The sequence below is a fragment of the Pogona vitticeps genome, chromosome 7 (genome assembly GCF_051106095.1).
Source record: "Pogona vitticeps strain Pit_001003342236 chromosome 7, PviZW2.1, whole genome shotgun sequence".
NCBI lineage: Eukaryota > Metazoa > Chordata > Lepidosauria > Squamata > Agamidae > Pogona > Pogona vitticeps.
This window is the reverse complement of record NC_135789.1, coordinates 14,683,456-14,710,173: the sequence shown is the minus strand read 5'-3', so window position 1 is coordinate 14,710,173 and position 26,718 is coordinate 14,683,456. Positions and strand designations below refer to the sequence as shown.

Sequence of the window (26,718 nt, the reverse complement as noted above, 5' to 3'; positions counted from 1 at the left end):
ATTCGGGGCTTCGCACATCGGCACATGGCGCCCTCATCCATCATCTCCAGCCCAACCCACCCTCACCGGAGTTCAGCCTGTCTTTCTCCTTCCTTCTTCCAAAATCCTGGGTTTCCCCCTTCTCTACCCCCCCTCCGTCTCCACTTCCATCCCATCCTAGTAATTTTAAAGGAAATGCCAAGCCGGCTTTCAAGTCGCTGTTGCTAGGGGCGACCGTGTTTATGGGCCTCGCCACATGTTGGACACATGTGTGAGAAGGCATGACGCGGCTCGGCAAGGGGCCTGCGCGCTCGAGCGGGATCGGAACACCAGGGAGGGGACCCCTTGAGGTCATCTCCTCTCTTCCAACCCCGGGGCTGTTTCTGCATCCCAAGTTTCCGAGTGAGGGCTCTCCGGATTCCCCGCCGCTGGCGAGGGCAGCTCTCGAAATTAAGATGTTTCTTCTAAACCTGGTGCTGTGCAATGCGAGTCGCTCCCTTTTGATCCTTTTGATCCCTTAAGGCTAGCCTGGCTAATTTATAATTATATCCTTAGCACAGAAGGGGATTCTCCCTTTTAATCATCTCTGCATCATTGTTATATGCTCAGAAGTTCCCTAACTTGAAGGAGCAGAGTTTTTCTCCTGCTCTGATCCTTGATGATGATTTATTTATTTATTTATTTATTTATTTATTTATTTATTTATTTATACCCCGCCTATCTAGTCGTTTTGACCACTCTATTATTATTATTATTATTATTATTATTATTATTATTATTATTATTATTATTATTATTATTATTATTATTATTATTATTATTATTATTATTATTAGGTTCACTCTATTGGGGGGTAGTGTTCAGTAATCATCATTATCATCATCTTAGAACTACATAGCTGGGAAGGACCCTCTAGAATGATCATCATCCCCTGCCAAGGAAGCCCTGTGGGGGATTCAAACTCCCACCTCTGGCTCCACAACCAAAGACCTCCACCCCTGAGGTATCCAATCATTAATCTCCCCAGCTGACGATGGCAGTGCCCCAAATCACAAGCCACTTCTGCCTGTCCATTAGAATAAGAGAACACTCATAATAATAGGGGGAAACATATTAATTAAGGCATCGAGGGCTTTACAACGCTTTCAGCGACAGAAAACGGCATTCAGCTTGAGTTGACGTTTATGCTTTTTTGTTACATTTTCACACAGGTTTGCTTTGTTTTTTTAAACTCTTTTGTTTGTCTGTTTGCAGTTTTCCTTCACTTATTTTTTTATGTAATTTAAACTCAATAAAAATGAATACTTAAAAAGGGGGGGGGATGAAAAAGGATATGCCTCCCTTTATTTCTACTGTGTAACCGCGCAAGGTGGCGAGATTGCTTTTGTTCCCTCGGCTCTAAAGCTCCTAGAACTGTATAATTGTGATTTGGTTTGGTGACGGGTCTCCGGATCACTTTCCTTTGGAAGGCCGGCAGGTCTCCAGATGCAAAACGCTGCCTGAATGATGTTTTTCCAACACTAACGAGAGCCTTCATCTTCTCCAAGGTCTGGAAGAGAGAAAGAAAGAGAATAAATCCCATTTTTTGGTCCGTGGCCAGTGTTATTCCTGGTCTCGGCTGGGCTGCGGCCGACGGGAGATTTTAAGCCCCCGCCAGGATAGATAGAAAACTTTGGCCCATGTTTTTCTGAACTTCAGAGAAACTTTTCTCCCTATTATTATTATTAATTTTTTTTCTACCCCCAGACAGAATCAAAGGTTGTCAAGCTAAGCTGTTCAGCCTTGTTCTGGAATCAATTCAGTCCTGGCACGGGTGGGAAAAGACGGTCCCCATCTTGTGATGATTTTGCAGACTCACAAAGTGGGCTGAAAGAAGTTAAGCAGGCTGACATAGCCTTGGATTCCCGCCCCGTTTTGTGTTTTTTTTTTTTTTTTAAACCAAAGTTGTTGGTCCATTTTGGAAGCTGTGGGCTGTGGGTCTGTCAACTCCCCCCAAATCCTAACCCTTGTAACAAAACCGAAACGCCGAAACTCTGAAGTGGCCAAGGCCTTCCATTTAAGAGAGACTGGGAGGGCACAAACTGTGCCATGTTTAGAGTTTGACAGAGCTCCCCATCAGGGGGGAAGGTGGAGACGGAAGGAGGGAGGGAGATAAATATTTCGCTAGGGTCTCGAAGCCTGGAGATCTGCAACGTGGAGGCAATGCCACCTCCAAGGAACAAGTGGTGAGCGCCGAAAGGGGTTCCTTTGTGCCAGATGTGCACTCAGTTGCTGGATTTCTGCTTGCGGGGAATGCCTTTGGTGGAGAAAGTTGCTAGATTTCTGCTTGCAGGGTACGCCTTGGGGTCCTTTGGAGCAGAAAGGCCGGATAAAATATATATATTTCATTAAAAAATAAATAACAAAGGCCTCTTTCGTTATCAATTTTTGCCTGTGTGTTTTGGGAGCTGCAGTTGTGGTTGTTCTAACCCTCCTGCTTTGAATTTTCTTTTGGGAGGAACACTCATCTGCTGCCTCGTACCTTTGAGAGGGTCAGACCACCACTTTCCCTCCCACCTTTCCCGCATCTGGAAGCCGTCCTTTCCTGGAACGGGGGCAGCTGGAACCCCTTAGTGGGCAACATCTGGATCCACATTTTAATGGGAAGGGGTATGTATGTGAAAAAGTTCCAGTTTTGGGGCTCCTGACCCCAAAGCAATCACAGGCTTTTCTCTGCTCCATCACCCAAAGCACAGGGCAATGCCTGGTTTGGGGGGTGGGGTTAAAACATGAGTGCCCCCTGCTGGTGATGAAAATCACAGCGCTTGCATTCAAGAAACGATAAATCATCGCGCGATGCATGCCACCGCACTTCGCTGGTGCCCAATGACCTCCAATGCAGTGAAGCGTCAGAGGCAGCGAGGAGGAGGAGGAGGAAGATCAAAAACGGAGACGACACAGAGTCAGAGAGATGAATCGCCGTTTCGTGGCGATGCAAGGCCTGATGCCGTCTTGTAGATGGATAGGTGACAATTAACTCTCTTTGGAAAGCTTCTGTCTCCCACCCAACCCACCTTGGCGAAACTCCATGTGTGGGAAAATGAGAGGGCGAAATTCTCCCTGCCGCTTGGCTTTCCAAAAAACCCCAGAAGGCGCTTTAAATGGGCAAAACCATCTCCGCCTGGGATAACGCGCCCTTATTAATCATAATAACTCTAAATCCAGGTCAGCTTTATATAGTTGAATGTCAAGGAATTTAAATTCCACGGAAAATATACACGCAATCAATGGGTCAGCTTCGAGTAGCCAAAATAAAGCACCAGGATTTTTTTTATTTTTTTTTTGGTGGATGGGTGGGAATGGCTCCTTGCCCCGAAGATCCCCAGGGAAGTCGAGTGGCAGGTGAACTATTTTGGGGGCCCTGAAATCCCAGACACGCTTAACCCTTTTCTTGCCATCCCTTGGAGCAGGTATTTTTTTTTGCCGGGAAACATAACTGGGGGGGGGGAGGAACCCAGACCAAAAAAAGGGGGTGCAGGCTCCCTTCCATGCAAACAGCAAATAAAGTGGCCAGGTCTCAGGAAGGCGGGGGAAAGCAGAGGTTGACAGATCATCTGTTGCACATACACACACAAACTTTATATTTCCCTTCTGGTGTCTTCAGAGTGCTTTCTCCTCTTATTAAGGAAAGACAGACGTAACCTTGAGGATTTTGAAGGGGTGTGTGTCAAAATTTGACTCCCTCGGTCTCGAAGGGGGAGGGACTTTGGGGAGCCCCACCCTCTCGTGTCTCTTCAGTTGTGTGGGGTTTTGTCTCTTCTCTCCACACCCCCAAATCCTTGCATCTCACCTCCCCCCCCCCAAAAAAAGCTGGAAGACAAGAACGGATCTATCAAATATACGTGTACACACAAAAACACACACCTGCTGTTTAATTCCAACCTCCCCCCCCTTTGAAAGTTCCAGACTCAAAGGGTGAAAACAGGCTGTGAAACTTGCATAGAAAAAGACAATTGTAGAGGGGGGGGGGAATATTAGAATTTGCTGGCGATCCTCTTGCAAAGGGACAGATCCCAGAACATCGCTGCTTTCCCCAGCACCAGAAATAATATTTGGGTTTTTTCCCCCCTGTTGCTTTTCTGCATTGCTTCACTTTGCTCCCTCCCCTTCCAGCCTCTCCGAAGGATTGCAGAGTTGAGAAGCTGGCAGCTGGCGAAGAAGAAGCGCCGGGAGAAGGCAGTCAAGCGTCTGCGGAAGAGGCTCCGGGCCGAGGCGGCAAAGGCTCCGGACGGCTTTTGCAGAATTTTCTGGGGTGGCAATAACGCTCGGTGAATTCCCTGGGGCCAGAGAATCTTTCAGAAGGGAAAGAAAGAAAGAAAGAAAGAAAGAAAGAAAGAAAGAAAGAAAGAAAGAAAGAAAGAAAGAAAGAAAGAAAGAAAGAAAGAAAGAAAGAAAGACCAGTTATTTTGGATTTGTCTAAAGTGGCAAAGATCAGCACGTGGCTAAGGAAGAGAGAAAGTGACACTCTCCGTGGGCCGGCGTGGCTCAAGATCCACCACTGAATCCACCTCAAGGAAGGAACTCACCTGCGTGTCCCAGAAAGGTGCCAGGGCCTTCAGGCTGGAGGAGAGAAGACAGGAGACCAAAAAAGAGAGAAACTTTGACCCCCCCCCCCGAATCCCTGCAAGGATCACATAATTTCGGAGCCTGTGTCTGGGTACCGCTCGTGTCCAGTTTTGGGTTTTGTTAAAACAGGGGAATAAAAAAAACGACGACCATGTTGCGATTTAGCGCTATGCCACTGAGGGCTGGCCTTGGCTGGGATGTTTCGTCGTCGTAGTGGGCCTGGCAGGTTTGGGTCGGTCCAGGTGGAGAGGAGACACTGGAATCTGTTCTCCTCGGCGCGGGCATCCGAAGGAGGATTAAACCGGACTGGGGTGGGTGGGCGTTTGGAGTTCCCGTGGCCGGCGGGATGTCTTGCATTTTGGAGTTTTTCTGACTTTCTAGGAAGGATATGGATGGTCCTTCGAGGTGGTTTTTTTCTTCTTCTTCTCTCCTTGGCAAGCTGCTTTGATTTCTGATTAGTTTGGGTTTGGATTGCCCCGGGGACTCGCCTGGGGAATTTCTCATGGCTCCGGACTTGGGAAAGGAGGGCTTTCTCCCCGGGAGTGCTTTTTGACGGATGACTTTGGAGAGAGAGAGAGAGAGAAGGGCTGAAAGGTAAGAAAGGACTTTCAGGGAAGGAAATGAGGGGGTCGAAGGGGAGGCGTGCAAAGTGGGGGGGAAAGGCGGAGGGGGGAGAGACACCTGTGTTTATACACTTTCCCATGCTAATTTAAGGACAAGTAGTTTAGATTTAACTTTTTGTTTTTGTTTTAAAGCAGCATTTAAGAGCCAGGAAGGATGAAGAGAAGCTAACGAGAGAAAAAAAAAAGGGGGGGGGAAGACAACCTGCCCTTTTCCTTGTCATTGCAAACCGTTAAAGGATGAGAGGGTGAAATGATGAACTGGAGGAATGGATTGTGTCATTTAGGGTGCCTCTAGGGTGTGTATGTGGGGGGAGAGTTGTGTCACAGTCTTGAATGCTCTGCCCTTTAAAACCAAAAACAGACACAGAACTCTCCGAAAGCAGAAATCTACCTGGGCAGGTGGAAATTGCAGGGTGCTGCTCTTTTTTTTCCTTGAGGTGCTTACTTTTCCTCTGGCAGGGAGTTTGTTTTGCATTATGCATGGCTAGGGGATGGTAGAGGGTGAGACCAACATGCCCATATCTATCCATGCTATGGAATAAGGTCACCAAGTCCTGAACTGTTTATATCCCTTCCAGCGGCAACCCCCCCTTTTTTTCTTTCTTTCTTTATTTTTCTTTTCTTTTCTTTTTTCTTTTCTTTTTTTTTTTTTTTGCATTTTTGGGTGCTCAAAACCGAAGCCTTGCAAGGAGAAATCTAGCAGAAAGTTTTCCTTGGGATGCTGGCTTGTCTTCCAGCAGGGACTTTGCGCCTCTCCTTTTCTTAAAGCTTTAGAAATTGTGGTTTCTCTCTTTTTTTTGGAACCCGGCAATTCCGATTTGACCCCCGGTTGGAAAGGTGCGAGGTCCCTCTTCGTTTCGCTCCCATCCTTCCAGCTTTGAGTCATGAGCCAGAGCATACTTCTGTCGGTTAAAGGTTAGCAACGGAAGCGCCTCCTCTCCCGGTGCCAAAACTGTCCTATTCATGGAGTGTTTTGACAAAGGATTCGGAGGAAAGAGAGAGAGATCGGGACGGGTGGCAATCCAGTTTCCCCAAGCCAGTTCCTTCTAAAAGGGCTTGGACTCCGAATCCCATCACTCTTAGCCATCAGGAGATAGGAGAGAAGGCAGGTCTTTCATTTACAAAACCCTGGTGAATTTGGTTTCCCCAGCACAGCCGTAGCGAGTTTCAATCAAGGCCAAAACAAATAACGACCAAAAAGTTCATAGAAGTTATTGTCGTCCTGTGCGGCGGAGTCACATCCCTCCGAATCCATGACCTTTCAAAAGCCCTGCTATCAAAAGCCCTATTTACAGGTCTCACAAACTCAAGGGCATGGCTTCGTTTACTGAGTGGATCCGTCTCCTCTTTGGGTCTTCCTCATTCCCTACTTTTCCCAAGCATTCTGTTTCGGGGAGTCCTTTCTGCGTCTGTAACGTGTCCGCTGGCAATTCCTTCACTCCCTCACGAGCACAGCTTTTCCCACTGAATTCTCACAAGCGCCAGCCCTCCGAGGTAGGATGGGAGCCGAGAAAGACGGCGCGTTCCAGGGCTCCGTGTAGACCCGAACCCGGGACCTCTTGATCCTCTGAAGGCCAGAGGAACTCCCTGCCTTCTCCAAAGTGACGTCTCTGCATTTCTGGAGAAAGGAGAAGGCAGGCTCGGATGTAAATATTTCTGCAGCCGCTGGCTCCTCAAATAAAGAGCCAGGGGCTGCTGGAGTGTATCTGTCATATAAAATTTTACTGTATTGTAATTTTCAAGTGCTTTCCGGGGAAGGCAACAGAACACTGCCAAGCAAACCCTGTTTGGGGAAGCACGTTCGTTCATTTCTCAGCGTCCAGGGTCCCCCCCCTTTCACACCCCCAAATTGATGACCTCATTTGTGAGAAACAAAGAACCAAAATAATCCCCCCCCCCGGAGGAAGAGAAGGCCTGCCGGTACCCCTGGATGATTTACTGTTCTGGCCTCCTTCCTTTCTGATGAGTTTCCGGTCTGCATCAGGATTATTCTGTTTCTCTCTGTGCCGGATGAAGTTCAAGCCTCAGAGAAGGGTGGATTTAGAAGGGTCCCTTAAGGGTCATCTAGTCCACCCCCCAAACCCCCGTTTGATTCAGGAAAGTCATCTGGCAGGTCTTTTTTCATGGCTTAAAAAAAAAGAGGCCGTCTTGTTTTCTCTGTGTAGGGGCTGATGCTGGATCTTATTCAAATTAATTTAAGATCCCCCCCCTTTACTGCCAGTTTTACTACGCTGCTTTTAAGGGCCCCAAAGCAAAAGCAAAAAAAGAGAGAAAAAACCCTGAAAATGTTAAATAAACCGTTCAGAATCTGCTCCTTGAAGACTGTGAAGCTAAAACACAACAGATCCACCCTCACAATTAAAAATGATTGAAAACAGAAGCGGTGGCAGAGTAAAAGGGGAAAGATCACGCAGGATTTTTTAAAAGAAAAAACATTTCGGACTCATCTGTATGTCCCCTCCAGAGGGAAATTCCAGACATATATGGGATTTCTTTGGGGCCAGCACAGAAAAGGCGCCTGGTACGAGTAACCAGACCTCTGGATCAATCGACCTCCTTAGAGTCAGAATAGAATAAAAATGAGAAAATAAATGCAGGGGGAATCATTAGAAGAGGAATCATACATCACCCAATTGCAAGACGGAGGCAAATCAGCGAGAAAACTTTGGAAAGAGGCAGCTGTAAACCAAAAAAAAAAAAAATCAGAGGTGGGAAAGGTCATCATTAGGATTAACACTGTGGAAAGGGTGCAAGCTTTTGAGATATACAGGATTCTTCACTAAGGTAAATCAGGCAGGAGACCAGAGATGGGCCCCTTCTCCAGATAGGCTGTCAGGTGGCCATTCTCCCCCAGACCCTCGCTAGTCTTGTTGGTGCTTAAGGATAATGGGGGTTGTAGTCTGGTAACAACTAGAGGATTAAAAGCGGGCCAGCTGGAGTTATTGTATGTACAGAAAACAGGAGACCGGAGGCAAGGGTTGTAAAAATATCCGCAAATCTGGCCGGATGCTGTCTGAAGGTAGACACACTCTTGAGAGATGAGGAAATCCAGCAGAGAAGGGAGCTGTAAAGAGATCCGTTTACACCTAAGGGTTTTGTGGGGTTTTTTGCTGGGATGTGAAGCGAACAAGACTCTCCCGTTATCTCCCAAGACAAAAACTGAAGAGAGGATTTAAGAACCGCTTTGCCGGATTAGACGTGAGGGCCTGGTCATTGCCTCCTGAAGTTGTTTACTGGCAACAGATGGTGAGAAGCTTCCGGAAAGTTAGCAAAAAACACGAGACGCGAATGTGAGTTTGCTTCTTCCCCTTTGCAGCAATCCCGTCCCCACCAGGCTGTCAGAGATAAAGTGCTGATGGCTATGGAGGCTCCACAGAAGGGAAAGAGGTCAGTGTTTGGGTTCTGGTTTCAAATGCACCAAGGCCCTTCCCTCTGAAGGAGCCCACCCCGTAAGAATTATGGGATGGCTTGTCAGCTCAGGTTGCAAAGCACGGTAGCCTAGAATCCGGGGAGCGATAGAAATCCTTCACTCACTGGAACCGAAGTGGTACAGAGACACCCCAAATGGCACACAGCCCTAATCTATGAATGGAGAAAATGGGAGGGGGCGAATGCTGTCTGGGGGTAATGGGATTTGTAGTCCCCAGCAGGATCCCCACCCACCCACCCCAAGCATTGATGTTAACCAAACCAGCAGAATATCCAGATCTCTGGCTGAGAATCCGACTGTAAAAACCCAGCCTCTTTCCTACTTCTCCGTCCAGAAAGGTGGAAATCTGGAGGCTGGTGGTAGAAGTGGCAAGAGGTTGGATTTAACATGTCTTCCCCACCCCTTTTTCCCCCCTTTCTGTTGCTAAAATAAAACTGTTTCCTCTGGACTCTCTCCCGTCCTTCCCTTTTATCACCCACCGAGCGCTCGTAAAGACTTCACCATGCTTTATCTTTTTACAAGTTGGAGGAGAAATTTTCGGAGAGGAAATCGGGGTGTCATCCTTTCCCAAGGTGCATTAACTCTCCACTACCCCTCCCCGATCTGTTTGGATCGAGCACAGGTGAGAATATCGTGTGCCAATCTGTGCAGTAGTAGGTCTGCAGACCCTCAAGTAAATCGCATGGGGATAAGGATCAGTCTGTGAGCTTCTCTCTCCATCTATGCAAAGGTGGAATCCAGCATAATTTGGGGGCATGACTTCCTTCTCTCTCCCACTACCTCTCAATGTCCTCCCAAAATTTGCACCCACATATCGGAATTTACTCCAGAGACCATGAAGTGTGGAATTTCCCTTTACATCCACATAAAGTTCCTTTTTAATCCCCTTCCAGTGCCTTTTCTTCCAAGAGGTTCCCAAACAATTTCCACCCTTTTGAAAACCTTGGTTTATTTCTTGTAACGTTTTGTTCCGTGATTGTCTTTAGAGCTATAGCACTTTCCCATTCGGCCACGGTTAGGTCACCCCCGTTAAAAGCTTTTGATTCCCCATTAGGACTCTTTCGATTCTCAATTACTTTTTAATGCATGAACTTTACCGAGGCTCGCATGGGACGGACGGCAGCCCCTGAGGCGGGCAGACACCTGCAGAGGAAAGCTTAGAGGTGAGCGCTATACCACCTCCAAAACAACAGCTTAGTTAGGACAACCACACTAGAAGCAAAACAAAAGGATGCACCCATTAAAAAGAGTTTTGCAAAAAATAACAAAACTGTGTCACATCCCCTATTAAAACTTCCAAGGTTTGTTGACATGTTTGTGGCTGTATTATTTACAGCTGGGAGGCCTCCCTTGATCTGAAAGGAGAATCCGGTCTGACCCGATGGTTGTGCTCTTCTTGCTTCAGCACTGGAGATTGTCCAGAGCCCTAGAATCTTTCCGGGGATGGAGAAAACTATTCCAAGCATGTCCTCGCTCTCTTTCGACTATCTCCAGCTGGGGCGGCCGGCTGGATGGAAGCGGCCTATTTCCTTTCTCTACGAAAAGCCACTCACACGTCTGTGTGTGTGTGTGCTTGTCGAGCGACTCAGCTCTTCTTCACTCTCTGTTTGGAAATCTCTCCTCTCCTCCCCGGAAGCTAGATCTCATCCTCATCATCTTAGAACTCCACAGTTGGAAAGGACTCTATGGATCATCCGAGTCCAGCCCCTTCTCCAGGAGGCCCCGTGGGGGATTCGAACTCCCAACCTCTAGCTCCACAGCCCAGAGAGACCTCCACCTTTCAGCTCTCTGGCAGTTCTCATCTCCTGGCTATGCTTTCAAAATGAGGAAACAAAGCCTGGGTCATGGATCAAGGCTTCCCACGCCAGGTCTGTGCTTGTCAGCCTCACCTGGTTCACCTTCCGATTTTTCTTGCTCTTTTTGGCCTGTTTCGTGAGTGCAGAAAGCTTGCCAGGAGGTTAATGGATCAGCCTTAAGTAAGAGGAAGCCGACGTCTTTTTCAAAGTCTTCATCAACATCCCCCCCCCCGGAAGGGTTGGGGGAGAGATCCTCAACACAGGACAACCTCTGTCGAAATCACCCTCTCAGGAGTCGGTTGAAAGATGATACTGGAGGCCTCCGGGATTTGGAGAAGGTGAAACCACGCTGGTTTTGTAGGAAAAGCAGTGGGGCAGATTTGGAGAAATCCGGATAAACCTTCTGATCACTTTTGCCCGTCTCTCGGAGGAAGCCTCTAAAGGCTGAACGGTTTGTGGATGTTTCTCAGATGTTTGGGGATGCAAGTTATTGAAAGGGGGGGTGACCCCTAAACCTTGCCCCAAACCAAGTGGGGCAGGAAAGAGACTCTGGTGGATCCACCAGAGGAAGGATCCAGCTTTTCTCCACTGAGCACAAGGCCTGTACCTCTGTAGACGGTGATCCCACGTCACTCCTTAGTGCTGTGAACAACGGACACCATTCTAGCATCTCGGTGGTGGTGGTGACACACACAGAGGGAACCAGGCCTGGCGTAATTGACAACACATGCACCGACTCGCAGCCGCATCGGCCCTGCCTTACCCTCGTTAGCGGGTTCTCCTCAATGGGGTTTCCACTTGGTATGGACAGCCATCTTTTTACATAGCTGTGGTTCTCCACACATCAAGCACATTGGGAAGTTCTCGTTGCTCTTCGGAGGAAGGATCACAACACAACTGTTCTGATTTTTAAAGCTGGTTTCCCGGGAGGCCATTGAAACGAGCCAAGCCCACATCCGGGACCCATAGCATGCCTTTCGGGCGCTCGTAGCTTGCACTTATTTTCCCCAATAGCTTCTTTTTTAAAAACAAATCTCATCACTAGTCTGAGAGTCCCCACCCCACCCCCGTAGAGGATAAAATGCTCAGAGTGTATGTTACTTAATCCGTGCACCTGAATTGGGGGGGGTCGAGGGGGGGAATCGAGTCCGGAGGAGAGGGGACCACGGGAAGGGATTAGGTGGCACTGTTAGCATACTCTCCGAGGCAATGCTTCGTACCAGGATTTTTCCTGGTAAAACAGAACCATCTGGCGGCGAAGGGAACAGCTCTGGTTTGTGTTATGGCCTGGATGGAGGTGCCTGAGAGAGAGAAACAGAGGGACCTGTTCCTAATCATCCTGTTAATTAGATTCATCATTCTGTGGGGATTACGCACAAAGACGCTTTAAAATGTCTCTTAGTCCGTTTTTCAACCGGAAGTGAGAAAAACTTGAGTGGCGTCACGGTCAGGATCCGCCCTGTATTGAGTCACGACGTAACTTCAGGCCTGTTTTTTTCCCTCTCTCTCTCTCTCTGATCCTACCTCACTAGGTTGTTGTGAGGCTACAATGGCCATGTATGTTGATGCCCAAACTCAGCAGTACTGTTAGCACATCGTTAGAAGCAGAGATCCCTTAAAAGGTGAAAACCATTTGTTTATCCTTGCCTCACTGAGCATGATGCAAATGAGCTTCCTTTTGTTTTGCGATTGGTCACTGGTGGGTCAACATGGGATTCATTTGCCGGTCTGCTTGCTTGGGCATGGAGCTTTGATGGAAGTGCGTGTCCAGAGGGAAAATGTAGCAACAACAGGTTTCCTAAGTGTGTCATTTGGACATGAACTACAGTGCCTGGTCCCCATCAAAGCAAAACTACCTGAAGGGGTTTGAGTGAGAAACGGGGAAATTAAGGTTATTTAATTACCATCAAGAAAACTTCTCCTGCTACTGGGCAACTGACTGAGGATCAATCTCCATTTTCCGGTGGTTTTAATCCCTTCTGATTTTGCCAAGACAAACATGGAGTTCTGGATTTCTCTCCCTTTGCACACAACATCTCTGAACCGGGCCAAGCTTGTCTCTTTCAGGTTTGGGGCTGAAGTCCAAACTTGTAGATCGGGGAGAAGCTGAGCCAAAAATTATCCTGCAACTGAAACAACTGGATCCTTTCTTCTCTTCTCTCTGGTGCAGTGCGTAAACAGAAGGCGAGTTCGAGACACGTCGGGCGCCTGGCATTGAAAAAGTTCACGTTGCGTGGCCGGATCTCATCAAGGACAAGGCGTCTCACAACCCATGTCAAGACTAAGGATGTGAAGACAACCCTGCTAAATTCTGTGGCTTTGTTGATTTGGGCTGCCTTCACCCCCACAAGGCACCTTTGCGGGGGATCGGAAAGCCCTGCAAGATTCCCCTCCTGCAGAGGAATTTTCTCTCTACTAAAGTTTACATTTCTACTCCGGAGATGCAGAGCGGCTGCTTTTCTCCCATCCTGGAATACGACAAGGTCCTTTTCTGCTCTTTTTCCCCACCCTGAGCAATCTTCTCTTTCTCTCCGTGTTTATTTAAAAATATATTTTTTAAAAAATGGAAGGCCTGTTTTGATTTTATATTAGAAATATTCTCTCTCTCTCTCTCTCGCTTGCTCTCTCTCTCTCCCCAAAACTTTCCTTAAGCTCTTTTAATCCGGCCCTTTCCGAAACATCTTGACAATGTCTCTTAACAGACAGACTGGGAACGCCGCCGCACGACTTTATAATGCCGAGGGGGTAAATTGGAAAAACAGATCGTCCCGATGCTCCCGCGCCGCCGCCCCCCCTTCCTCTGCTGCCAGAGCCAAGCTGGCTGCTGTTTGGCCGAAACGCCCCCTCCTCTTGAGTTTTATAGGTTTTTAATAAAAAGGTGTGTGTGTGTCCCCTCGTGGATTGCTGTTTTTGGTGGTGAAGAGGGTCGAACGAACGAGGCCTGTGGTGCTTCTGAAGGCCACCTTTCCACATCGTGGGGGGGGGGCGTGCTTTCTTTGCTTTGCACAAAAACCCCCACCCCCCCACGATCCGCACTCGGGGTTGCCTCTCGCCGGCTGTGCAAGAAAGCAAGGAATTCTCCTTCGGGGTTTTTTTCCCCACATCTGGGAAACACGTGGACTTCTGGAAGGTGAAGATCTGGTAGCAAGGTGGACACCGTGGCTGCATGGAGAACTTGCTTCTCAGGACCATGGCTGGGGTGGATTCGCAATCTGTGTCCCGAAAAAATGCACTTGCCACAGATTCGTACTGAACGGCTTTGCCCCCCCCCCCCCCGTGCTTCTATTTCTCTCCCATGTTGGTGGCCACAAATCGTCGTTTAAATTATCCTTTAGAATCCGCTGGGCCCCCTTGCAAGCGGGACACCAGGCCTTTCTTCCGCAAGCATTCGGCCGTGCCCAAATTGGGTAGCGGAGACCAGCCTCCACTTCTCCTTGGGAAAAGGCCCCAAATCTAGGGGAAAAAAGACCATATTTGGCTTTTCACGCTGTCCCCAACTGCAAATTAAATCTCTGGGGGCTTTTAAAACAAATAACCAACTTGTTTCGGACACACGTGGGGCCCGATTTCGCTGCCAGGCAGGCGGGAGACTCACACGAGGGTGGAAAAACTGTGAGAGGAGGGGAAAAAAATCCGTTCCCTCCCCTCAAATCTTCTCTCCCCCCCCCCAAAGGCTGTGCTTCCCATAAACTGTGTATTTCTCACCGAGAGGGAGTTGTAGCAAAGGTTCGCCTCTGGATAAGTCAGGAATGGTCGTTTATTTAATGTTCAGCCAAACTCCAAGCGGACGAATTTTCAGAGAAGGCAAAAGGCTGCTCCGAATGTTTGGATTGCTCAAAAACACAAGTGGTACAGATATATATTTTTTCTTTTTTTCTTTTTAAGGATGCAAAAAGTCACCAAGGCACAGATGGGTTCCTCTTCGCACGAGATTAGACAATTGTGTATTTACTTTTAGGAGGGGGGGAACCTTTTCATCAAGAAGCTTTTGTGCTTAAACCCCCCCCCCCACACACACACAATAGCAGCCTTCTTTTTTGGCAGCCTTGAGGACTAGAATCTTGGCCAAGAGAGGGTTATTTTGTCTGCTTCTGGCCACACAGAAACCGGGGCATGAAGTGATGTCATTTCAGACGCCGTGCGGATAGAGCAGTGATTCGTCCAACGAACCTTCGTGCTCTCGTTATTTTGTGTCCAGGGTTTGCAGAGGACGAAAACTTGAAATATCCTGGCGCAGCCTTTTCATTAATCGTGTTACCTGTATGCAAAGGTTGGAAGTAACAGCGGTAACCATCATGGCCTGCTTTATCCCACAACGCAACTGACGTTATACAATTTTTTTAAAAAGTCCGGAACTTTTACCCACCTCTGCAAAGTGGTCACAAAGCTGGACGGATTCTGCTGAGCCAGCCTGATCCGGATCGTACCCTGTGGAGATGCGGCCAATGTTTCGTTTGCTCTATGGGTGGACATGGGAGAAAATGGCCCCCTTTTTTGGTTGTTTTGTTGTTAGGGAAGCCGTCCTTTGAAATAAAGTGATCGGGAAAATCCCAAAATGGAAGCGAACAGACTTATTTTATTCGCAAGGCGAACGGATTTATTTCTACTTGAGCTTTGTTGGGTCATAAACCACTTCCTCGAATGCCCTGGTGGAACTATTTTAATGTGGTCCTTAGCATGTCATGTTACTTCTGTTCCCTCCTGCCTCTGGTTTATTGTTATTTATTCTTTTCTTTTGCCAAACGCTGGGACTGGAAGTGGCTTCACACCACACGCTTTGGAAACGCAGGGCGTGGTAACATCCGAATTATACGGCTATTGTAAACAGCTTAAAAATATAATCATAGCCTGCCGAGTCGGTTCTGACTGGTGGCGACCTTCCCTAATCGTGAAACAGGTTTTCACTGTCGAATACCCATCCATTTCAAAATAAATTAAAAGCAAATTAAAACGAATGAACAGGGCTGTTCAGGTTTGCCTCTGGTCCTGGGTATCTCTTTTCGTGCAAAATCTAAACTCGGACTAAATCTGGGGGGGGGGGTTAATCCATCTCCCCACTGCTGTGTACCCCAAAACCTATTCCAGAAGGCTCCTAGAATTGTTTGTTGAGGGGCAGAGTCAGGTGCCCTTTGCAAGACCTGAGCTGCCAGGCCCATCATAAGAGCGCTTTGCAAGACCTGAGTGTAGTTTTTTCTTCTCCCCTCCCTCTGGAGGTGGTGCCGTTTAAAGTCTGCCTCGCTCTATCCCTTCTCCGCTTTTGTTTTCCAGATTTTCAATGTCCTGAGTCCGTCTAAGATGAAGGTATGGAAACTGGCAGCTATCGTCTCCATGGTCTTTAGCTCCATGCTGTCCGCCTTGGTGTGCAGAGACCTTCTCCGTGGGAGCCCCCTAAACGCCTTCTCCTCTGCCTCCTCTCCGCTCTTCCCCAGAACATCATCCTCATCATCCTCCCTAGCCGGAGGCCCAAGGCGACACCCCCGGGATCTGAGGCGCCGGCCTTCTCTCCTCGCCCAGTGTAAGCAGATGTTTGCCATCTCTCTTAAGTTTCTCCTCTTCATGGTTTGGAAAAAAAAGGTTACTTTCCCCTGTTTTGGATGACAGCTCTGAGGATTAGAGGCCATGTTGATGAGAGGTTTATTTTTTTTTAAGTTACATCCAGTCTCTTAAAAAAGCCCCAAGAACCTCCAGTTGGAAACAGAGCTTGGGCAGTTACTTTTTAAAAAAGCAAAAAAAGCAGTTATTGTTACTGTTGCCACTTCAGGACTCCAAAAGTAGTTGGTTACACAGATGGTAACAGTTTAATCGAAGCAACCCCGTGCTTCTCCTATGATACTCAAGTAGTTACTTTTAGTTACTTATTTTAGACTGTGACAAGGCATTGGGTTGAGGTCGAAAACACATCTAAGTAACTAAAAGTTACCACTACAGGTTTGACATGGTTACATTGCAACTGCAAAGTTAGCCTTTCATCACCACAGAAACGAATGAACGAGAAGTAACCCACTGCAAGAAACTAACCCCTGGTTCCAAAAAGTAATGAATAAAAAGTAACTTGTAACAAGTAACTTGTAACCTTCCAGGCCCAGTAATAGGAAGGTTCTAATGGTTTTGTGGAAGTTGAAGGAATTAGGAGAAAGAGTTGTATGCAGAGCATTAAGGAGAAAAGTCCAGAAAAGTTACTTTTTTTGACCAGGACTGCCACAATTCCCCAGTTGACATGTCTATTTTTAATAGCAAGGTTTCAAAGGCATATCTTTCAGAATGTGCTTGCTTACAAATTAGAATATGTGCGCGCACACACACATGCAAGACCGTGTAATTAAATACCACAACCATCCCAATCAACTCTTATTTAGTAGAAAGATAATCCCGTTTATAACGAGGCAATGAAATCAAGATGTGAGCTTCCCACGTCAGCGTGGGGGGGGGGGGAGCCTGGGCCAAGCCAGGACTCCTCTGAAGGGTATCGAGATGGGATTACAGGGTTTCCCCCCCCCCTCCGGCCCACCTCCCCACCCCGCTGGCCTGCCAGCCTTGACTTGGTTTTAATTTGGGGTTTATATATGCCTTAAGAAACGGATTTAATAAGCAGTTGATTGGGGTTGGATTTCTGGATGGCATGACCTCCCAACCTGAAAAAAATGTGGAGGGAAAGAATCTTTTTTTTTGGGGGGGGGACTACATTTCCCATGTTCCACTTGAATACTGAAGAAGAACCAACTTTCCCAAACTGGGTCTAATCCAGCAAGCAGTATTTTAAATTCTGTATTTTTTTTTTATGATGATGATATAAGCTGGCTTGGGTCCTTTTAAAAGAGAAAAGCGGGGTAAAAATATTCTAAATAGATATAAATCAAATAAGTGCTTTCCATTAGAGTTATACGGGACCTCAGTGTGTGGCGAAAAGCCACAGGAGTGTTTCATTCCCTTTGTTTATATCTTCATTTCTGTGTTTATGACACTAATTTAATCTGTCTTTCACCTTTAACAAAGAGAAAAAATTTAAAGCATTTAAGGTAGGTAAGCAGCAGGGCTAAGATGAAGCCAACACAATAAAACTACCTTTTATGGTGTGCATCTGGGGAACTCCCAGCCACAAGATGTGTCTAGAACATGCATGCTGAAGGGACGATGGGTCAGGATCGAACCAGTGGCCAGCCTCACCCAAAGCAGGAGCTACCAATTCAGGTCAATTCTTGATTTCCCCTGATCTTCGGGCCCTTTTACTCGGCTTCTCAAGAAATTCTGTGATTTCTGTTTCGGGTCAGAAGGGGTGCGTTTCGTGACCCTGGAAAAAGGTTCACCAAATTCGAGCTTCCAGCAAACAAACACAGAGGAGCAGGAGGACGCGAGGGAACAAACAAGGGGATCAGAAGAAAAAACCACTGTATTTACTTGCTGAAAACTGCAGGCGAACAAGGGAGTGACATTTCCAGGGGTGGGGGTGGGGAAGGAAAATCTGAACCAAACCAGAGAGAGAAAATAGAGAGAGAGGGAATATATAATGTGGCAGGGGGGAAGCGCATTGGCCTGCGGGCAGAGAGATCTACGCCTGGGTCCCTTACAGAGCTGTGAAGCCTCAGGACAGCCCCAGGTTCGATCCTTACCCCCTTCCATTTGGGTTGGGACTGCTATAATCCCATCTTGTGGCAGGGGGTTCCCTGGACTCACAAAATAAAGAGGAGGGGGACTTTCGACCTCTCTCTGCCTCTCTCTCTCTGATCTACCTCTATATTTCTCTCTCTCTCTTTTTGAACACCCGTTCATGCTAAGTTAAGTTCCTCATTCTCCATCTTTGGCTCTGTGTTTTCATTCCTTTCTCTCCTTGCTAATTCTCGTCTTCTTTTCTTTCCTTTGAAAATAAAAACGTTGGATCCCCCCCCTACAGATAGCACACTCTTCGAGAGCTACACGGAGGGAGAAATCCGCCAGCTGATTTCCACCCTGATCGAGCGCTACAGCCAGTCCATGAACTCCGGTGGCCACGAGCTCCCCCTTTTCGCCCGGGCTGGCAACCGGATGAAGCGGGCCAAAGCCCGCCACAAGCCCTGCTCCCTCAAGGAGCTGGAGGTGACGGTTAGCGAACTGGGTCTGGGTTACGAATCCGACGAGACGGTGCTCTTCCGCTACTGCAGCGGAACCTGCGACTTGGCTGTGCGCAACTATGACCTCTCGCTGAAGAACGTCCGAAGCATGCGGAAGATCAAGAAGGAGAAAGTGCGGGCCCGGCCATGTTGCCGACCCCTGGCGTACGACGATGACGTCTCTTTCCTGGACACGGGGAACAAGTACTACACGGTCAACGAGGTGTCGGCCAAGGAATGTGGCTGCGTGTGACGGAGGAGGAGGAGGGAAAGAGGGCGTAACACAGAGGGGAGCGAAATTCTCCGTCGCACGGTTCATTAGAAGCTGCCGAGGGAAGACCAGTTGTCCAAAGACAAGCGAGAAAGAGAGCGGGGAATGAAAATATAAAAATATGAGAGAGGGCGGTGGAGACACTCGCACTCGGAACAGCAAAGAGAGGACTGGTTTTGATATACACCTCTGTGCTAGCGATGGACGCACGGCCTGCGTATCCGTTGGAATAGCCGAAGCCATATCTTTCTCGCAAGGGGATGCCCAGTGGCACAACACCGGAAGGATGGCCATCGGGGCCCAAAACCGTCGTTACGGCAAGTCCATTATCGGAACCGGAGCTCCTGTAAGAGGTGGAATCCTTTCGTCTCTTCTCAACTGACGTTCATGAGGTCTGTCCGGTTGCAGTTCAGCTTTTCCTTTTCACTTGGCTGCAGGGCATGAAGAGAGGAGAACAGGCATCGTTTGCAAATTGCTTGGGCCAGTACAGAAGTTTTGGAGGAAAAGCGTCTTTGGAGGGAAACTGTTTTCTCAGCTCCTATTTGTGAAGTCAGTGTCTGGTTTATTTCCGTCTTCGGTTCCTCACAACAGAGAATGAGGTGTTTTTCCCAGGGCAGACGGGACACCATAATCCACTGCCTTGTTGCCGCATTCATGCCGTGTTTTTTCAACTCCGTAACCGGAAAATGAGAAGAAGCCATTTTCCTGTGAGATCTCTCTGCTTTGGTAAAGCGGACGCAAAATCTTTATTTCGGGCAATTTTGAAGCCAGGCGGTTCATTTGATTCCACACATGCCAAACTTTTCAAAAACGTGTGGAGGAAAAGATCAGCAATCCAGAGAATTATCTCTCGGACCGTAAGATCATTATCCTATCTTTATTTTAATGTACATTTACAACAGTCTGGTGTAATGTGTATTTGTGTCTGTGTGTCTCTGTGTGTGCATATATATGTGTATGTGTGAGAGAGAAAGAGAGTGTATCTCTCTATATATTTGGTATGTATTTCTCAATATTTCAAATATACTGTATATGAGTAATGTAGATACCGGTTTGAGATATTGAGAGATACATACTTGGTTCTTCCATTCTGTATGAGATATTGCATCAGCTTCTCCAAAAGACAAGGCTTAAGGCCGAGTTCCTTAATTTTTGGAGAGCAGAAAAAGACACGTTTTCTTGATTTAATATCAGAGGAATGACCAGGTTGGGGGATGGGGTGAGGTCCAAACTGAATGAGAAAGAAGGCATAGAGGCAGAAGGTCCCAAGTTTGAATCTCTGTACCTCCAAGATAGGGCTGGGAAAGGAAAAGACATCTAGGGAGTGCCTGTGAATGAGGGAGAGACGGGCGTGAAAATCCATGAGGACTACCGGCTTAGTGAGGGAGTGAAGCACCCCTTGGATCACCACAAACGAGCCTTTGTTTTTTGTACGGGACGTGTCTTGCCCTTGGCCTTGGACGGTGGGGCCCGCTGTTGGGATCAAGTCAATTCCCCGGGGAGCTTTCCCGCAATAGACGAACGGGTTTTTACGCCTCTCCCTCGTTGATTTTGCTTTTTTTCCCTTCAACCCGGGAAGGCAGCCAAAAAGGGCCAGGCCGGGAGTGGGGATAGAAGAGGATGGAAAAGGCAAGTGTTTCTCATCCAGGAGACAAAGAGATCTCGTGCGGGCAAGGCAGAAGCTCGGGGATCCATTTATCTGGGGGGTGGGTGGGTGCAGGAGTAAACAAGGGCGACCCGGCTGTGAGAGACACAGCATGTGCTGACGGTCGGGGTTACATCCCGCATTCATGGCGAGCCATCCTGGCCGCACGTCTTAGGGGTCTGGGGGGGGAGAGCAGAGGACTTGTTTGAAGTGGGTGGGGGGAAAAGAAGCGTCTGGATAAAATCAACCCCACAGCGGGGTCCTCACAGGGGTTTACACCACGGCTTAGACTCTTGGTGAAGCTTCCTAGCAACCCCAAGGGGCCAGATTCTGTTCCGCAGAGGTTGTTCATGGCCTCGGGCGAGCAGAGCATCGGGAGCAATCATATCCCCGGGCAGACCGTCGGTCCACCTCATTTTAATGCTGCCCAGACCGGAGACGCCGTGGATTGAACCACGCCAAGGCAACAGGGCTGTGCCGCAGCCTTTCTCTTAAAGAGAAATCAAGTTTCTAGTCCTCGTGGATCGGCACAAAGGCCTGGCTTAAACAGAAGCCAAGGAAGGCGCCTCCTTCGGAGTCCGAGCTTTGGCCGCTCGGGGTCGGCCCCTAGGGCAGGCAAAGGGCAGCCCTCTGTCTCTTGTTGGGCAGCAGCCCCCATCAGCCTGAGCCGAGGATGTTGGGTGCTGCAATCCAACCACCTCTGGCCCTTCCCGGATCCATGTCGATCCATGTGATCTTGCATTTCAAGGCAGGAATCGGTGGATCCAGGAACTCAAGACCAAAGCGGGGAAGGCCTCTAACTCTGATTCTTCCTTCGCCGGCTCACTTTTTCTCTCTGGGGAGGGTTTGTTTTTTTTAACTTCCTCTGTGCATCTCTCTCTCTCTTTTTCTCTCTCTCTCTCTCTTTGTTTCTCCTTCTCCAAACTTGTTCAGTCTGCCCGGATGCGTCTCCAACAACGGGGGCCTGTTTTAAAGATGCTTTTTCTCCCTTGCAATGTTTTCCTGAAAAACCCTGGTCAACCTGGCCTCCTTTTTCTAACCCTCTCCCTTTGTAGTACAATTTTGCCACACATTTTCTAAAGATCAGAGAGAGAGAGAGAGAGAGAGAGAGAGATGTGGGAGCCAACACCCCCCCCATGTTCCCGGTTCTTTGCCCTCGGCCCGTGGTGGCTGCACGGATGGCTCCAAACGGCCCGCACTCACTCCCAAAGACGGGCTCAGCTTCTCGTGGCCCATGAGTTTGATCCAGCTTTCTTTCTTTCTCTCACTTTTTTTTACAAGACCGCAACCGTGTCATGGAAGCCTTTTTCCCACATTCTGTTCTTTTCTTTGGCGCAGCTTTCCCGGCCGGGATCCAGATGGCCTAAACCCCACCGAGCACTCCCATGGCCAGTAAATTGGGTTAACCCCGGAACAAGAGGCCGCGAAACCGCATGCAAGATGGCATATCGGCGTTTGAGGGGCCTTGAAACAGTGACCCACAGCCATACGTGACCTCTGGGAGGGCCGGGTTGGGGCAACCTAAGCCAAGAGAGGGAGCAGAGGTGCCCATGGGCCCGAGATGTGGGAGCCCACCCTCTTCTGATCACGATTCACCTACAGGAGGCCAGGTCTTCCCTTTTTTCCCTCTGTCGCCAACTTCTTCCCTGCCACCCGACTTCTGCACATGGCAGGGAGGGGGAATTCTAAGCCCGATGGCTCTGGCGTGGACATTTGAAGGAATGACGTCTCCGGAGGGAAAACCGTGTTGTCCCTTCCACACGACATGTTCACTATAGCATATGGGTCTGACCCTAGCTATTGATTTAGATCGACCTTCTCCCCACAGTATCTATTTTTCCCACCCCCCACCCCAAAATACCAGGTCTTTCCACCCCCTAGTTTTTTCACTGCCTGGGTGCTGGTCCCGTTGTCCCATGGATCTGATGCAATCTCTTTCTATATTATCGTTATAGATAAACTATTTATTCAAAGTAACTTATGATATTTATTTAGGTATCACCCAGTGCATTCTGCCTTCATGCGTTGAAGGGGTGGGATGGGGAAAAACCCATCCGTTTTGCTTCTTTCTTCCCTGACCCCTCTTGCTTTCCTAATTTATTGCGCACAGAGACACACCCAAAAACTGTGCCAATGTTCACACATTGGGCTGCGTTTTTTACCATTGTTATTTCCGAACAAAGAAGGAGTTTGGGGGGGGGGGGGAGCAATGCAAATTAAGAGAATAAAAAAGTCAACGCCTTTCTTGTTTTCAAATGCGTTCTATTGATGTTTTCCAAGATGCAAACAATTATTTTTAAGATGCAAGGGGGGAAAGACTTGATGTTCGTTGTTACGTTGGTTTTCCGTCAGGAGGGAAATAAAACCGTGCGGCTTTCCGCCATCTGAGGGTCGTTAAAACCAGAAGCAAATGAGAGAAGGCTAGGTTTTTTAGTTTTGTTTTTTTTAAAACCTCATGATTGAGGAAGAGCTTCCTGAGAATAAGGGGTGTTCAACTGCACAACAGAGTCCCCCGACAGCAATGGGTTCTCCTTTGCTGGTGGTTTTTGAGGTGGAATGGCTGCCTGTCTGGGCTGGTTCGGGTTCCTACTCCTTACCTCGTTTGGGGTCAGTCTAGATGACCTTGAGGACCATTGCAATTCTGATTTTTTTCAGACCCCAAAGACTGCCCTGGGTAAGTAATTCCTCTTGGATGTTGATGTGATTTTAGATTTAATAACAATCACACACACACCCTCCTTAAAACGAGGTGCACCGCCTCATTTTAATTGAGGCATACCTTTCTTCTCGGCCCCACAAGAACCAGGAGGCCCTGATTCTCCCTGGAGTCCTCCAGACTTGAGGACTAGAAACTTGGGTTTCACGTCAAAACCTGGAGAAATCAGGGACACACAGACACTGTCCTGAAGCAAGATCAGAAAAACGTACTCTCACATTTATTTATTTTTTAAACTTTGAAGAAACTGAACCATTAGGAATGGCAGTGTTGGAAAGCCCCAAAGATTTATATCGGGGTTTTTTTTGGGGGGGGGGTGTTGGCGGGATGGAAAAAATGCTCCGTTTACATTTCTGCTTGTGCCACCCAGATTTTCGACAGGCAAGGAAGAATCGGCAGGCGGGCGGGCGATGGAGGAGCCCGGCTCTCACATCCTAAGCTACATGCTTTGTAAATATTTTATTAAACATCCTTGGGAGGGTAATAAATCTCCTTTCCTTGAAAAACGGGGAAGGCGTGCCAAACAGGCCCCAAAGAGGAGCAAAAGAGAAGAAAAAGAAAGTTTTTTTGTGGGGGGGGGGGGAAGGCTGAAGTCAAGAAAGGGAGAGACGGCAAAGCCAGAAAGGTAACTTTTTTTTCTCTTCAGAATCCCTTAAACCAGCATGGCTGGTCAGTTTCTGCCTTTCTGGCTGTGGCCTTCTGGAATTCATATCCCACTTTTTAGCCCATCCTCCTTCATCCTTGCTTGCACAGGTTGGGGACGATGGGGATTGTAATCCAAGAAGATCTTAGGAAGAGAGCAAATGTTGACCTTTACACTTTTATCCTGCTCCCAATTTTTCTAGCTTTGTACACTGTTCCTACTCTTTCTCCGTTGTTGGTGGGTTTTCCCCCCTTTTCCTTCTGCATCTGTTATTCTGCATTTTACGAGATATATATATATATATTTCCAAAGCTAGTTTGGGAGCTTTCTTGGCTTATTAGCGATAGGTCTTAAAAAAAAACACACACACACATACATACATAAATATAAACACTTAGCTGGTTGGAGAGCTCAGTGGGTGAGGTGCCAGGCTATGGAGCCAGAGGTTGGGAGTTCGAATCCCCCACTGGGCCTGCTGGGGGATTGCCCACTTGGGCAAAAGTTACACCGTCGCCCCAGGGCTGCTCCCAGAAGAACGGCATGGCGAAACCACTTCTAAGTTCTCACTACATAGAAAACCCCAAAAGGGTTGCCATAAATCAAAACTGACTTGATGGCAGCAATTATTATTATTATACACACTTAAATATACACCCCCACCACCCACATACGCAGGGTTTTCCTCTCTAGCCCAGGGATTTGAAAAAGAAAACACAAGCTGGTTTTGCTCCAGAGCAAATAAGCCTCCCACTAAACGGAGGGAAATGACATGAGTTGTCGGGAAAGTAAACTAGAAAAAAAAACCCTGTGAGGACTTCTTGCAGGCAGACGAAAGCGCTCGGTACCCAAGGAGCAAGCTGATCTGTCAACACCCTTCCGAACTGCAAGGATTCAAGAAACCCAGGAAAACGGAGGTGGTGGGGTAAATTTTGTGCGCCAGGTTTCCTCCCAAGCCAGGCCCGGGTGTTTCCCCGAAAATGTCCAGACGGCTCCAGAGCCCACCCGGAAGAATGTGTTTCGATGATCAGCAGCCTCCGTTTTTCCATAAGGTCACCACCGGCTGCCACATGTCAGACATATTTCCCCTACCCAGCAGAACGTCTCCCGCTATGAAAGAGGCCAGCAGGACTAGTTTGGAATATTTCAGGATCGGGGCATGTAAAAATCTGGCAAAATTGCCACCTCGAAATTACTCCTCCCGCCCAAATTCTAGTGGACAATTTAAAGCTCCCATCAAATCCGAAACGTGCAGGCTTGGTGAAGTCATTTAAGGCTGGGCACTCCCAATGTTTTGGAGAACAATTCCCATCATCCACCGGAACAGGGGTGGGGAGAAGGGGATTTGTACTCTGAAGCACGGGCCTGCCTACCACTCCCATAATTTCCGAGGCTGGAGGCTCGGGGGCCAGATCTACACCACGGATGCCTTGCTGCCACAGCCTCATGTTTTATTTTTGGGGTTGCCACCCTAAGACGTTGTTTCCCCCCCCACGCCGCCGCGGCAAACCGTTCCAGGCGCCGCTGCGTGTCGGATTCCTTCACGACCAGACTCATCCCGAAGTTTGTAGCATTAGGTTTCAACCTAACAGGGAGAAGGTTTGACATTTTCCCTTCATTGGTGTCGAAGTAGAGACTGGTCACCGTTTTGTCGGATGTTATTAATCCATCAAGGGCTGGACTAGATGACCTCCGAGACCCCACCTCGCTCTTATGGTCAGTGATTTGAGAACAATGGCCATTTCCCTCTAAGTTTTGCGAACCTCACAAGGCCAGACACGGCTCAGGGGGTTCTCCGGTCAAACTCGCCCTTTGCTCCATGTTTGAAATGTTTAATAAACGAGAAGGGGGGGCAGGAGGTGAAACCCCATCGAGACTGTCCCCGAAGGACCGAGCTGGCCGAGTCCAGAAAGAAAGAAAAACGGAAGGAAGCCTGCCTGTCGGGACGGTTTCGGAGCAGCGGAGTCTCATCGATCAGCCAAAGAAAACAACAGACGGAAAGTATTGCGATAAGTTTAAGACACACACAAAAATGATTTGGGGCGAGCTTTTGCAGGTGACAATCCATTTCTTGAAACACAAAGACAGTTGTTCAACTAGGAACCGAAAACCTTGGGTGGGGGGACACCCAGACACACATTCCCCTGTCTGGTCTTATCTACCTCCAATTTCTCTTTTAAATTCCACAAGCTGGTTTATCATATTTGCTTAGCCTGGACAGTGTTCCAGCCACTGTCTGTGACCTTGGATTTCCTGCTGTGATCGTAGCTGGGAGCCGACATCTGTTCACGGGACGGCAGGCTCGGAACGCAACAGGTGGAGGTGGCTTTTATTTTTTTTCCCCCCAGAAGCTTCAAATCACCCATCAAAACGAGAGGCGCCATCCACGTTTTGCGAACTGGGCACTCCAACCGGCCGGCCACCGAATTATCTGCCACGTTGGCAAGCGCCACGCCACTAACCTGGCGGTCAGTGAGGGATTTATTCCCCGTTTTATCCCGTTCATGAGGGGTTTGGATTTTCGAACCCTTTGCTCCTTGAAAATCAAAGGTTGGGCATCTCTCCCTCAGCCTAACCCATCCGGACAACATTTGGCAGCTAAGGACTTCAGGAAGTTTTGCACCTCTGAAGCTGGTCCAAAAAACACATTCGATTTTGGCAGAGGGCTCAAAAAATGGAGGTTTTAGGGAAGGTGATCAAGGATGGGCGGCCTTCCTTTTTGTTCAGTCCCCTCTGGGCATGAATGTCCTGCCCCCAGATTGCAAAAAGATGACACACCAGCCAGGATGAAAATTCTCAGCCCTGGCATGCTAAGCTGGCAACCGGACCGAGGGGGCAACGGTGGAAGTTTACTGCGAGTACCCGAAAATGCAAAATGTAATCTTCCAAAGACGCTCATCCAGAATTTGAACCCTCTGGTCGTCACCCT

General features: G+C 48.3%; 1 protein-coding gene across 3 annotated transcripts; it reads left to right on the top strand.

The window, feature by feature from the left end:
• Window positions 1–1,202: 1,202 nt before the first annotated feature.
• Window positions 1,203–22,689, top strand: NRTN (neurturin). Of its 3 annotated transcripts, XM_078379514.1 has the most exons (5): window positions 1,203–2,628; window positions 4,132–5,178; window positions 12,604–15,948; window positions 18,322–19,645; window positions 21,772–22,689. In XM_078379514.1, the coding sequence occupies exons 3-4, from the start codon at window positions 15,729–15,731 to the stop codon at window positions 18,768–18,770; spliced, it is 669 nt and encodes a 222-aa protein (XP_078235640.1). In that variant the 5' UTR covers window positions 1,203–2,628; window positions 4,132–5,178; window positions 12,604–15,728; the 3' UTR covers window positions 18,771–19,645; window positions 21,772–22,689. The 3 variants fall into 3 exon arrangements, with proteins under 3 accessions (XP_078235640.1, XP_020636542.2, XP_072834124.2); XM_020780883.3 differs by lacking the exon at window positions 1,203–2,628 and having other exon boundaries at window positions 2,952–5,178; window positions 15,702–15,948; XM_072978023.2 differs by lacking the exon at window positions 1,203–2,628 and having other exon boundaries at window positions 2,952–5,178.
• Window positions 22,690–26,718: the final 4,029 nt, after the last annotated feature.

Coding starts and splice junctions, on each gene's coding strand:
- NRTN (XM_078379514.1), top strand. CDS start 15,729: ATGAAGGTATGGAAACTGGCAGCTATCGTCTCCATGGTCTTTAGCTCC. Junction 15,949..18,321: donor GCCTTCTCTCCTCGCCCAGT/GTAAGCAGATGT, acceptor CCCCCCCTACAG/ATAGCACACTCTTCGAGAGC.